At 42.8% G+C, this 13612-nt stretch overlaps 1 protein-coding gene across 1 annotated transcript in view; it reads left to right on the forward strand.

Moving 5' to 3' along the window:
- The first annotated feature begins 484 nt into the window (after nucleotides 1-484).
- Nucleotides 485-13612, forward strand: part of LOC306793313 (clathrin coat assembly protein AP180-like) — a 21839-nt gene continuing 8711 nt past the window's right edge. Inside the window, exons 1-15 of the mRNA XM_079290880.1 lie at nucleotides 485-869; nucleotides 980-1261; nucleotides 7017-7159; nucleotides 7571-7646; nucleotides 8045-8147; nucleotides 8272-8365; nucleotides 8458-8569; nucleotides 8663-8769; nucleotides 8891-8932; nucleotides 9401-9474; nucleotides 10187-10199; nucleotides 10292-10419; nucleotides 11021-11094; nucleotides 11293-11307; nucleotides 11873-12043. Of these exons, the coding sequence (XP_079147006.1) occupies nucleotides 1132-1261; nucleotides 7017-7159; nucleotides 7571-7646; nucleotides 8045-8147; nucleotides 8272-8365; nucleotides 8458-8569; nucleotides 8663-8769; nucleotides 8891-8932; nucleotides 9401-9474; nucleotides 10187-10199; nucleotides 10292-10419; nucleotides 11021-11094; nucleotides 11293-11307; nucleotides 11873-12043 (1282 nt within the window). The 5' untranslated portion in view covers nucleotides 485-869; nucleotides 980-1131. The remainder of the gene's footprint in view (nucleotides 870-979; nucleotides 1262-7016; nucleotides 7160-7570; nucleotides 7647-8044; nucleotides 8148-8271; nucleotides 8366-8457; nucleotides 8570-8662; nucleotides 8770-8890; nucleotides 8933-9400; nucleotides 9475-10186; nucleotides 10200-10291; nucleotides 10420-11020; nucleotides 11095-11292; nucleotides 11308-11872; nucleotides 12044-13612) is intronic.

A 13612-nucleotide genomic window follows, 5' to 3' on the forward strand; every position in this document is an offset into this window, starting at 1 on the left:
TGAGATTTGTATTTTTTTTGTATTTGAAAAAACAACAAGCTGTTTGTTTTTAATTTCCGGTTAAACCCAGATATATAGGCTGCCACAGTATATTTAGGCAATTATATGGTCTGATTATATCTTGCAGAAAATGTTTTACATTCATCATCTGTCATTTTGCACGCTGTGCGTGCAAACCTGATGCATAGCCTACATGCAGCAGCAAACAAGACACAGTCACGCTCGTATATTAACCCTTACGTTTCTTATATAGTGACTCCCCTTTAAGAGATGTGCGATGCGACGTGTGTCATCCAACCTTGTCCAAGAACCCGCTGGTGGAGTTGAGTCTAGGACGTATAGGCCACATAAATCAACAAACGACAGGGGGGGAGGAGAAAAAAGGAAATTCCCTTCTGTCTCTTCCTCTTCCTGAGCATCTTGCACTGCGCAGTGTTGGCGACACCACCGGGGAGCGGTGCGCATTTTCTGTCGATCTGACGAGTGGCCCAACACGCAAACACCTCAATCTGAAAACCAATGAGGAAATAACGGTTCTTATCTTATTTTTAAAGCATTTTATTCATGCACTGACGCGGGAGGAAAGACAGCCAAACCTGCTGCCCCCTCCAAACGGGATATTTGACCGACCTATGGAGTGTTGATTTACATTCCGTCATTTCCCAAGAATATTTTTTGGACACTCCGAGGAGCCTCGCTTGCACCGCATTTTTTCATTGGCCTTTTTCATTTTTATTAATAATTGCTGCGGGCTGAGAAATAGCTTTCATTGCCAGTTGAGTGTTACATAAGCGAGTGGCATTAGCTGTCCAAGGTGCTGAACTGAACGGTTGTTGCCTGGACGAGTCGAGGGGAATTCACAACCTTGCGTAAGTCTCCTCATGTCATATTATCAACGTGACCGCGCGATTTGATGCGAAAATAATGTTTATGTAGTGGCGTTTGAGCTCATTTTGTGTGCTTTTCTTCGCCCACACAGAAGGTCACAGGCCTATATCAATCGGGGAAGAGGAACGCACGGGATTCGCTCACTGAACCACCGGGAAGCAGCCCGGATACATTCATACATTTTTTTTTTCATCGTCCTGTGGCGACATACATTCCTGAGGTGGTCGATTCAACGGAGAGAAAATGTCGGGGCAAACCCTCACGGATCGCATCGCCGCTGCGCAATACCAGCTAACGGGATCAGATATGGCCCGGGCTGTCTGCAAAGCCACCACGCATGAAGTGATGGCGCCCAAGAAAAAGCACCTGGAGTGTAAGTGTAGTCCTTCTTACTCTTTCCTACTGCACGGGCTGGCCTTACAGGGCCTAGCCTATAACACACTGCATCCACTAAGACCACATGCCACCACAGCCGTATAATCATGGCCAGTAATTTGTTAATTCTCTTAGCCTAAATGGGTGTGGTGACATAAGGCGGTAACCCCTCTGGTGACCTATTGTGTCAGCCTCCAATGGGTGATGGAAACCCACGGAGAGAGAAAGGGAGGTAGAAGGGGTGGGAGAAAGGGTCATATTTTAAGGCAGAATGACAAGTCATCCAAGACCATTTAATTCCCCTTTGCTGTGCTCCTGCAAAACCACTTCCCTTAACTGCTGAAGACCTGCAGGTCTGGATAATGAAGGAAGTGTAAGTGTTACACATACTAAATTAAAATGTAAATTTCAAGGTAATGTTGTCTGAAAATGCAAAGAGACCTATTTGGGTTGCACATAGTCTATCAGTGAGCGTAGGCCATGAAGTCACAGCTGAATAACATCAAACCTCACAGCTTTATTGACACATCTCCAGATGACAGCAGGGGCCACCTTATGACAGTTTGTGATTAATCACTGTCATCTACCACAAATAGTGAGCCAGACCAAATCAGTGGCGTGGCACTGCATACCGATGACGGGTGGTCTGAACGGCTGTTCGTTGTCTTTTTGTGTCCGTCTGTGTCTGTGTGGTCGCTGGCCAGGTCTGGTCTGTCTTGGGGTAGGGAATCTTGTGATCCGCTCCCCTGCTGAATAATTTAATAATCAGCCAATGGCTGCCTTGCATTATTTACACAGCCAAAGGTGACAATGCTAATGCTAGCAATGCACCAGAGACCATTGCTTCCTCACTCGCTCTATTGTGTCCCGCGTGTTTGTTTTCTGTGTGGCTTTAACTTTTGACTGTTCAGATTTGGACTGTTGAGCAAACTGTCACAAGCCATGACTTCTTTGTCCAAACTACAGGAGACCGCCTCTACTTACCACACACACTCAAGCCACGTGGAAATATTCTTATACACCTTATTGATGAGACGATACAGCTACAAATAGATTACACAGTAAACACATATATGGGTTTTTAATCTATGAGGTTACGCTGTTTTCCATTCTCGCGCAATTCAACAAGCTTCTTGTGTGTAAAAAAAAACAGCGTTGATGATATACACACACACACACACACACACACACACATATTTACATACAAAAGCCAATAGGTCGAGCTTATTTTTATTTCATTTGTCACAGTGTGACACCAACCCAGTTACTGACCCTTGGGGTGGGCGTGTGTATGTCGTCGGAGGCGGCGGCGGTGGTTCAGTGGAGTTGCGATGGCAACAGATTGAGAGTGTCAGGAGAAGGCACTGTAATGACGGAGGGCAATTGTGGGAAGAAAGAGGACAAATGGCCGGCCTGTCATCTCTAATGTGGAGAGACAATCATAATGACTGTATACCTCTTTAACTAGAACCAATACACTGATTGTATTTGTAATGGTGTCTCAGTGCGGGTAAACATGAATATGTACATAATGCATTTTCAGGAGGACAAAAGGGCAATTACTCTTCTGATCGTACGTGGCAAAACGTGAACGATGAACAGTCTGATGTGGTTGATGTGAATGCGAGTGTGTCAAACGTGCCTTTTGACACATGATTCACCTTCAAAATAAAAGTTGCAAAGGTAATATGTATGTGCAGGACTTTCCTTTGTATGGGGAGCCAACATCTTTTATTTTCTTGTGGCTTTGTCTGCATTTGATTTCTTGCTATATGGGGCCCACAGCTCAGGGAGTGAAACTGCGGTGTCAAAGGTGTGTTATTTCTTGCTTTTGAATTTCATATTCCATGCCATACCAGACTGCGGCTATATCTACTGTGTCAAACAGTGGATAGTGAAAGGAACACTGGAGGGTGTGTGTTACACATTTCTAGAGAACATGTGGTCCATGCAAGGTCAACAAAGCAGAGTTCATTCAACACCGAAGGCAGTGGGTTTAACTTAATCTGAGGTTATGTTGTAAACAGACAGGTCACGTAGAAATAGCTATTTAGAGGAGCGGAATCAATGCACCGAATGTACGGGAAGCTAATGACCACATGTACACGAGAGTAGTTAAATCATGTGTCCTGTCTATAACATGGTGTGTACGTGTGAGACTCTTTTATTGGAGCCACAGCTAGCATCTCTGGATGTCTTGTCAAATTAAATTAGTTGCAGGACGTAAAAGGAATAGTTCATCTTACTCGCTTTCTTGCTGTGAGATGCGAAGACCATACCACTCTCCTATCTGTCTGGTAAATATGAATTTACAGCCAGCAGCTGGTTAGCTTAGCTTAGCATAACGACTGGAAACAGCAAATCCACAAACCAGCATCTCTAAAGCTCACCAATCAGCACGTTGCATCTTGTGTAAACACAACAAGCGGTTGTTTTACAGGGGGTTATGTCCCAGACCATTTCTTGATGTCTTCATGTCATCAATGTGAGACTAATTGGTGTTCACTGTTGTGGTCACTGGTAATGAGTGAGTTCTGTATCATTTTAACCGGAATATTCCAGCTACCACGAGAGTGGTTTGTTTAGCAGCTATAACAAACGATTACCGCAGACCCAGACTAGATAAAGACACACGCATACACTCGCGCAGTACGAGGCCTCAGTTCATTCTTAGAGCTCTCCTGTGGGCCGTGGATTACCGTCTAGTCTTTATTTAGCTCAGTCAATCCTCATTAGACACACACACACTTGTAAGTCAGTATGTGTTAGTTTCAGGTACTATAAACAGAAAGCGTGGATTATACCACGATATAAGATAGGCCCGTTAAACGACAGTAAACAGATATAATAACATACATGCATAGTTATTATTGGGTATTATGAGCTGATAGTCTGAGAATGGTAGTGGATAGCGCCGTGTTCATCATGCTAGTATGAATATTAACTTGTAGCTGTGCCAGGGACATGACAATGTTACATCATCATATTTCCGCCATTGTGGACCATGTCTCTATGCGTGTGTGTGTGTGCGTGTCATTTGAAAAGGCTGCAGGGAGATGTAATCTTCAGCCATTTCACAGAAAAGTTAAGCTAAATGAGGGGGGAAAAAATAAGAACACTTTCAAGTAGAGGATGAAATAAAAGCGCTAATGTAGGGCTCTTCAAGCTGATATTGTCGACGACATTTTGTGCTGGGAAGATAATTAAATGAACCGGAATCATCACACTGACTGACGGCACTGGTGACGATAAGCCGAGACGTGTTAGATGGTGAGCATTGTGTGAAACAGGTGGTGCCAAGACAGGTGTGTGTGTGTGTGTATGTGAGCTGTATGGGGGATGGGCAGTGAGACAACAACCATAGAAAGACCAGGACCAGTGATGAGCAATAATCTGTTTACGACCCCTCCAGCCACCCCAACCCCCAACGCCTCTGTCCAACCTGCCAGCCCGTTATGTCCTTGAACAGCCTCGCTGCTCCAACTCTTCATTTCTTACACGTTCTTGTGTACAGCAGTGCTCCTCAACAGACTCCCCGCGGTTCTCCTCAAGAACTTGCTCTTTCTCTTCTTTCCTGCGTCTCTCTTGCCCCGCCCCTTTTGCAGTATTTTTGGACTACAGTTTGGCATCCACCTACTCAAGGCAAGGCCAAGGCTGTCCAATATAACGGCCTTCCACATCTTCCATTATCAGAGGTGCCTGCCAATATTTGCTGCATTCCTCTGTTTGGCACTCGGTATGGATGCACTCAGACCTGCCCTTGTTGCTCAGCTGTCAATGTCAGGATAGATGGTGTTATTTTTTTTACTGTGCCCTGAACAAATGCAATATGTGCCCCTGTATTTATTTGCGTCAGGCATGTCAAACATGTTTCAGGGCCTCTAGTAGTGCTGCATGATTGGCAAACGTTCTGCAATATTAGTAAAATATCATCCATGCTTTTGTTTCGAAAGGACCAAATCCTCTCTGTCTCTTTATATTTGCATGGCTTTTTCTGTGGCCATCTGTCAGCCTGTCTCTCTCTCTCTCTCTCTCTCTCTCTCTCTCTCTCTCTCTCTCGCCCTCTCTCTAAGAAGAAACTCCCACACCAGACAATAAATCAAATGTTAGATGTGATGATTGTCTGTTGAAGTCAGGGGCCTGCTCACATGCAGATTGCAATGGTTGCAGCAAATGCCTGTTTCTTTTTCCAGAAATATACAGAGCGTGATTTATGTGTCAAAAATAAAAGAGTCAAAATGATAGAAAATAAATCACCTGATGTTAGAAATCTCAGCTTGCATGTTGCAAATTGGGTACGCAAAACTGTGTATATGCTGTCGTATGAAGCTGAAAACAACACGTAAATTATTGAATTCATTAAGTGACAAGAATCTAATTGGCAGCTATTTTGATGAACGATTAGTTGTAAGTGCTTTTTCAGGTCCTAAACCTCTGGTTTGGTTCCAGCTTCTTAAATGTGAGGATGTGCTGCTCCTCTTATCAATTGAATATCTTTTGGTTTTGGACTGGAGTTTTCTTACATTTTAGACCAATTAGTAAATATAAATAACAGATTAACCTCAAACAACATAGGTTAAATAATAATTACATTAAATAATCATTAAAGACGACTACAAGAAACAGCCGTTTTGTGTTGTTTTTAGCGGCCTCTGTGGACAGAAGCAGTGTTTTCCCATGATGAAGGCTGCATTTCTCATTAGCATCGCAGCCTTGTGTCACAAAGAACTTGATCCGGTTAGCCTGTGCATTTGTTTTGAAGGCGGGTGAAAGAGAGACGCAACTTGCCTGGTGCATGTTCGTCGTCATTGCTCATCATTACAGCCATTATCAGCCATAACCACAAAATGTAGCGTCAAAAAATAAGTTCCCAAGAGGAAAATCTCCTCCTGCTTCCTTTTGTCTGGCTAACATAAGACTCATTGCGAAGCTGTGCCTGTGCAAATGTAATCATTGGCTCCTCTGGTCTGCATCCTGTAAATCACTTCCTCTGATTTCGCAGAGAATCGGACTCGGCAACAGGCATTAAGAACAACGATAGAAATAACCAATCTTCTTGCTGATGGTCTCGTTTACTTATGTACGTCATATAGAGGCATCAGTGTTCAATTGAGACAGTTTCATAACCAGTTAAAAACTCCTTGTCGTAACTTTTGATGCCGCATATGAAGTATGTTATACATACTTATAATTATACTACACATACTAAGAAATGAGAGGTTAGTCACTGTCCGCAATGACGTGTTTGACCCAGAGAAGTACATTTCTTCATCCTCGAGAGGAGGACGAGAGTTTGGCAGAAAATACTTATATTTCACCTTGTACTGATGCAATGGTCTGGACACTGTTGGAACCCTCTCTGTCAGTCTGAGTGGCTGAACTGGCATCCAGGGAGGGGCGCTGACAAGGCATTATTCTGTCTTTTTGCGTTGTCAGTGTGCTTTGTGTGTGTGTGTGTGTGGGCTCGTGCACCAACATCATTTCGTATGTACATCAGGTCTTTCTCCTGGCTTAATATTCTCATGGGTGTCTAGAGCAGCTCTGCAGTGAACACTGAGCCTGCCCACTTAATGAAAGTTGAATCAGAGCTGTTCAAATTGTGTTGGCATTTGTCTAAGACTAAACCACCTCCTCTCCTCTTACATGCCACCTTGTATGCAATTCCCACTTCTAGAAACCTACTTCATGTCATCAGACCTCCAATTTTCACATGATGTCAACGATAATAATGTTTCTTTGTGGATGTGTTGCAGACCTGGTGTCAGCCACCAACACCACCAACGTGAACATCCCTCAGATGGCTGACACACTGTTTGAGCGAGCCACCAATGCCAGCTGGGTGGTCGTCTTCAAGGCCCTGGTCACCAGTCATCACATGTGTGTCCACGGCAATGAGGTTAGACGCAGGAAGAACAACTACATCTGGTGCAATTCAGCTCAAGCTTAAATCCACAGAGATAAATGATGTAATTGTTGGAGGGATTTTTGGGAATAAATGATGGAAATGACTGAATGGATTTGCCAATGCATCTCCCAGTTCAAATGTATTATAAATGTCTTGATAAATGACTTGTGTGGTGCTGAGGCGAGCTAGACAACTATAGGCTTTGACCACAATTCCTCAAAGTAAGGTTGAGCAATCATCCATGGATTTAGATCTGTAAATGCTGCTATGTGACACAGTGAAATGCCATTTAAAACAGGCGTTAATGTGTTTTGTTGTTGTGTTTAGCTTTGACGTCATCTCTTTCCTCCATTTACCTTGATAATGGTTTAATGTTTATCATGTTTTCTTTCTCTTCCTCAGAGGTTCATTCAGTATTTGGCTTCCAGGACCTCTCTGTTTAACCTCAGCAACTTTATCGACAAAACCGGCGCTCACGGTAAGAAAAATATCCCAAAAAAAAACACAACAGGAAGAGATAAACACAATGAAAGCCGTCTGGCGAATACACAGGAAGGTACTAGACATGATCACACACTCAAACTCATTCACACATGCAAACAGATGCTGGAATTTCTGTCTCGAATGTCTAATTAGTTGAAAGTGATTTTTACCGAGATTTTGTCTTCTTGTGTTGTGAAAAAGTCTGACATTACCTACTGCAAGAAGCCACTGTTTCTTTTTGGGCCGAGGAAAGCTGAAGAGAAAGTGAAGCGAAAAAACTATGAAATATTTTTTATGTCAAAAACGAACACCAACTCATTTTCAGATTTCTTTCTAGCAGAAAAGCAAAAATAATGAACCCTGTCTGCTTTCTGGCATATATTTCCCGTTTAGGCTATGATATGTCGACATTCATCAGACGGTATGGACGATACCTGAACGAGAAAGCCTTCGCCTACCGCCAGATGGCTTTTGATTTCACCAGAGTCAAGAAAGGGTGAGTCAAACATGGAGTTCAGAGATGTGCTTAGGGTTAGGGTTAGGGTTTTTAAAAATTGATTGTGCTATGTCCAATGGCTGTTCTCATCCCTGTGGAGCATCTAACACTCTTATTCTTTCAGTGCTGAGGGTGTGATGAGGACCATGACCACTGAGAAGCTGTTGAAAGGCATGCCTGTTCTGCAGACTCAGATTGACACACTCCTGGAGTTCGATGTGAGTCAGACTTTCGCTTGATATCTGAACACCAGACAGGGGTTTTTCGCGGGCCTTCCAATTCTCACATGCTCTCTCTCCCTTTTCCTCAGGTTCATCCCAAGGAGCTTAACAATGGGATCATCAATTCTGCATTCTTGATCATGTTCAAGGACCTGGTCAAACTGTTTGCGTCCTACAACGACGGAGTCATCAACCTGTTAGGTCAGTGGTCCAGGAGTATCTCTCACTTGGCATTTCGAAGTTGTAAAACGTGTGCCGCAAAGAATCTGAATGTGCAAAACCTTTGTTTCGCAGAGAAATACTTCAAGATGAAGAAGAGTGACTGTAAGGAGGCCTTGGAGATCTACAAGAGGTTCCTGACCAGGGTGACAAAGATTGGGGAATTCATGAAGCTGGCCGAGGTAAGAGGCAACCAATAGCACTTAAATCCACCTTCATAGGGATGCACACACGTCATGACAAAGCAGTGCGGGGACTGTAAAGTTTGGCAATGCAGATTTTAAGCTCTTCTTCCTTCAACAGACAATCGGAGTTGACAAAAACGACATTCCTGACATCAACTACGTGAGTTAAAACACATCTCTCTATCTATATGTTGCGACCAAGAATGTAATGCACATGAATCCCACTCATCCCACCCCAAACACACACAGAAACACCCACGACTCACCCACCATAAATCTCCCCACCCCAGTGTCTCCACCCGGGGGTAGTAGTGGATCTAGCGGACTCAGATGACGAAGACTGTGCTTTTACACCTCTCGAGGACCCGGTAACCACAGAAACACAGGGTGCCCTGGCTGAGTGCCTGTTTACAGGATGAAGTGTCGGCATGTTGATCCTAATTGAATTTCAGACACAAATCACGAGTGTGTGTGTTTGTACATGCATATGTGGGTATTGCAGTGGGATTTGTCGCTCTCATCTTTTACCACTTTCTTTCAAATTTGGACTTGCACAGCCTGACACCGCGATGTAGGAGACGAGTGGAAAAGGTTATGTGTTAATTACTCTACTTTTGTTTTTTATCAGGCTCCCAGCAGTATCCTGGAGAGTCTGGAAACACACATGAATGGCTTGGAAGATGTGAAGGGTGGAAAGAAGGGGTAAGACAATTTCAGTTTGGGTGCTTCTTATGACACTGTGTGGAGATTAGAAGAATTATGATCACAAAAGAACTAAAGTGAACTACTTTTAGATCTTAGAAACTCCCTCTTAACCAAGATTTAGAAACAGGCCAAAACAAGTGCTACAATTCTGCAATTTCCTTTAACCCTTCCTCTCTTTCACCTCCGTTTATGTTCATTTGGAATCAACAGTGAAGGGTGAGCATATACTGCATGTTTTGTTTGACGTTTACGAACTTCTTAGAAAACTGTGTCGATTTATTTTACTGTCACTTCCCCCACCCCATCCGGGTAAACTTACATGTCATTCACACGTGAATTACAGTATGTAGGTGATCTTCATGTGAATAGAAACATAACTACACCACCACTAACTAAGTTGTGGAAATGTGTGTATGGGTGTGATTACATGTGAGAACCACATGTTTTGATGAACAGTAAGTTGTGTTTCATCACATCCTGACATGCAATGTGAATTAGAAGATGACGTCTTTTTTTTCCAAAAAATTGATTACAAAAATGTATGTAAACAACTCTTCATATACCACATATTTGTTCTAAATATTATTATTACTTATTTATTTTTACCTTTAAAAATAGACCCATTAAATAATTTCCACTCTGTGTCCAGGAGATTTGTCTGTTTCAATCTCAAGAACTAACGACTCCTTCTACTCTCTCACTCTTTCAGGTCTCCAACAAAGGTGAGGCGCACATTCAAAACAGTCCATATCTTTATTGAGTTCTTCCAATCTGATGCACCACTGAAAACGGGGCTTCCCTGTCCATCTTGCAGGGGTCTCCGACGAACAATGTGTCTCCAACATCGACTCCAGCCAAATCTTCAAACGCTGTTCCAGTGCTGCAGCCTCCTCCTGGGGAGAGTGCTGCCGCCGCTGCTGCTGCTGCTGAGCCAGCTGAAGAGTGAGTGCCAGTAAACTCTGTGAACTCTTCTCTCTTCTCTGCCTTTTACGATTCTGAACGTTTGGCAATAAATGGTTGTTGCAAACTTTGAAAACTGGGCTTAAGAGCTCATGTTGCAGCGGTTATTTGGCCTTGGGAGTATTTGATAAACCCTACAAAGTCTTATTTTTAGTCATACTAGCATTGTGCCTCTAGGGATGTTAATGCTGGTTGGTTGGTCCACCAAAGAAATATTTCAACAACTATCATTTGGCTTGCATTCATGGTTCCCAGCGGATGAATCCCGCTGACTTTGGTGATCCCACGACTTTTCGTTGAGCGCCATGAGGTCGACACATTTCATTTTGAGAGAAATCTCTTTACAACTGTTGGATTGATTGCATGAAATTTGCTACAGTGATGAATGGACTTTCCCATTGGCCATGGCTGAAGCTTGTGTTTAGTACAGCCTCACTGAATGGTCGTAGACATTTAGTCATGTTAGTGTCTGATAACAGTAACATGAACTTCTTTCTGCAAAGAGCAAATGTAAAAGAATTACCTTCTGTAACGGACGATGAACTAAATGTCATTCACTGTCTGTTTCGACCTCATTCTCCAGTTCCTTGTTGGACCTGGATCCACTGTCCTCCTCGGGTCCCTCAGGACAATCAGCTGCCCCCACGTCTTGGGGAGGTAAGTCATCCTCCTTCCTGTAAACTCAGCTGCTGGTTCATCTGAAGGAATGCAAATCCACATTCTAGCATTACATAACAGTATATCAAGCCACTATATAAGTAATCTGTTTTCTTTAATAAACTGTCAAAATCGGTTTTAGCCCGGGTATGAACCAACATGTATTTCCCTTGTTCTCTTTGCTTTTTGCTTCCATAGATCTTCTTGGATCAGGTGAGCGTCACTCTACTTTCCACTTCACCTCCAGCCTCTTGTCTAGCCTGGTGTCTTCTAAAATCCTCATCCATGACACCTCAATGTCATTGACTTTCTTTCTGAACAATCTCAAATTGAGGTGACCTGGAAACAATATTAATGTTTGAATCAAAATTGAACATAGGCCTATAGATAGACTATTATGTACAAATGTCACATGGTTACCTCCCTGTTTGTCTGCTCAAGCTGTTCTCTTTAGTCTGAGTAGTGTCTTTGTTTCTCTCTGCCTTCTCTCTCCCTTCCCTGCACATACTCCATTGTCTGTTTTTGGTTTACAACGGGGGCTTTTTTGGTTGGTTGTTTTTTTATTTGTTGGTTATGACCGAATGGTTAAAATTTGGATTTTGCTTTGCTTGGTCAACTCCAACATGTCTTGATTGACTTTCATTTGAATTGGACCATTGTTTTGGATTGCTTTTGTTCACTGTTCAACGGTGACTCAACTGGTTATTTTGGTTGCTCTTTTGGGGTTTATTTTGGTACCTTTCTTTGGGGATTTCGAACACCCCGTTGGTACTCGCAGAAATGGGCGATTCCTTGCTATCTGAACCCACCCTCACAGCAGAGCCCAACCCCTCCTCAGCAGCAGCAACGCCCACTCCTGCAGCGGCAGAACCGGGAGTCTCTCTAGCTCCTCCCACTAGCACAGCAGCCTCCACCTCCCCTGGCGCCGCCAATATGGATCTGTTGGGAGGTCAGTGGGCTTCCAGACAATTCTCTACGAAAGAATCACTCTGGGAAGCTCAACCCTAAAACCACCACACAAATATGATAACACAAAGACGACCGCATGCTCAAACACACACAGTGTGTAGACAGAACCTTCCTGATTTATTACTGATATTGTCTGTATTCTGCTAACAAAGTTGCATCATCAATACAGTCAGGTCTTGATGATGCACTGAAGCACACCTCCATCCTTTTCAGCTATCAACTGCCTAGTATGCCTAAAAAAGAATTCAATGTAAAATACATAAATCATTCTGAAACCAATAATCATATGAAACAATTGTGTAAAACTATTTTGAAATACATTAACAGACGTTTACCCGATGTCACAATTCATTTCATAATGTGACTTTTTTTGTGACAGTGTTGTTGACAATAACCCGCCCCTTCACCTTTGAGCCAATCACATGCCTCCAGCCTCTACAACTGCTACCAGATTTAGCCGGTTAGCTCCCATGAGCTGGAGCAACAACAACATTAAAGTTATTCGGAATTAACAAACTGGAGTCTGCTGCTGTAAATAAACACAATTACTTCAGGCTGGTCTCATCCAACATTCAGAGCAAAAGCTACGAAAAATAATGTGAAGTTATCCACGTAATCTTGAACGAAGAGGTATAAAGAGGGCAGGAGGGGAGGTGGATGGGTCCAACAATCGAAAGCGATCTAACCCAAACGACGATCTTTTCAAATTATTGTTGCCTAAAACTGACTTTCCTATGAAAACGGAAGTTCCTTTTCAGCGTAAATTGACACGTGTTTCTGGCTTTCGTAGGAAAAGGCATAAAAAACTGTTCATAGGATACTGTGATTCCTTAATTCCTTTTTATTTCACACAACAAGCTGCATATTCTATTTACTTTAATCATTACTCAGCATGAACGTGAAGATTAGCTGTGTTAGCTAGCTCCAGTTAGCCGGACTGCTCTTTTTGCTCTCTGCTCAACACTGTAAGGCAAGGCAAGGCAAGTTTATTTGTATAGCACATTTCAACAACAAGGTAATTCAAAGTGCTTCACATAAAACCATTAAAAGCATCAAAACATAAGGCAAAAGAAAAGGAGATTTAAAAACAATTAAGAACATTCATTAAAACATTAAAAAACAGTGTAAGAAATAAAATGCAGTCGTAAAATGCAGAAATGCAGGAAATTGATAAATATATTAATTGAATGTGGTTCAATTAAAGGCAGCAGCAAACTGAAAAGTCTTCAATCTTGATTTAAATGAGCTGAGGGTCTCAGCAGACCTGCAGCTTTCTGGGACTTTGTTCCAGATATGTGGAGCAGAAAAACTGAACGCTGCTTCTCCATGTTTAGTTCTGACTCTGGGAACAGAAGACCGGTCCCAGACGACCTGAGGGGTCGGGATGGTTCATAAGGTAGCAGCAGATCAGAGATGTATTTTGGCCCTAAACCATTCAGTGCTTTGTAAACCAACAGCAGGATTTTAAAGTCGTTTAAAGTCTGTAGTTGTGTGTCTTTCCTTGGGGAACATCCTTCGAATCAAAACACTGAAGTGGTTAACTGTGAAA

This window comes from Melanostigma gelatinosum (genome assembly GCF_949748355.1).
Source record: "Melanostigma gelatinosum genome assembly, chromosome: 19".
Classification (NCBI taxonomy): domain Eukaryota; kingdom Metazoa; phylum Chordata; class Actinopteri; order Perciformes; family Zoarcidae; genus Melanostigma; species Melanostigma gelatinosum.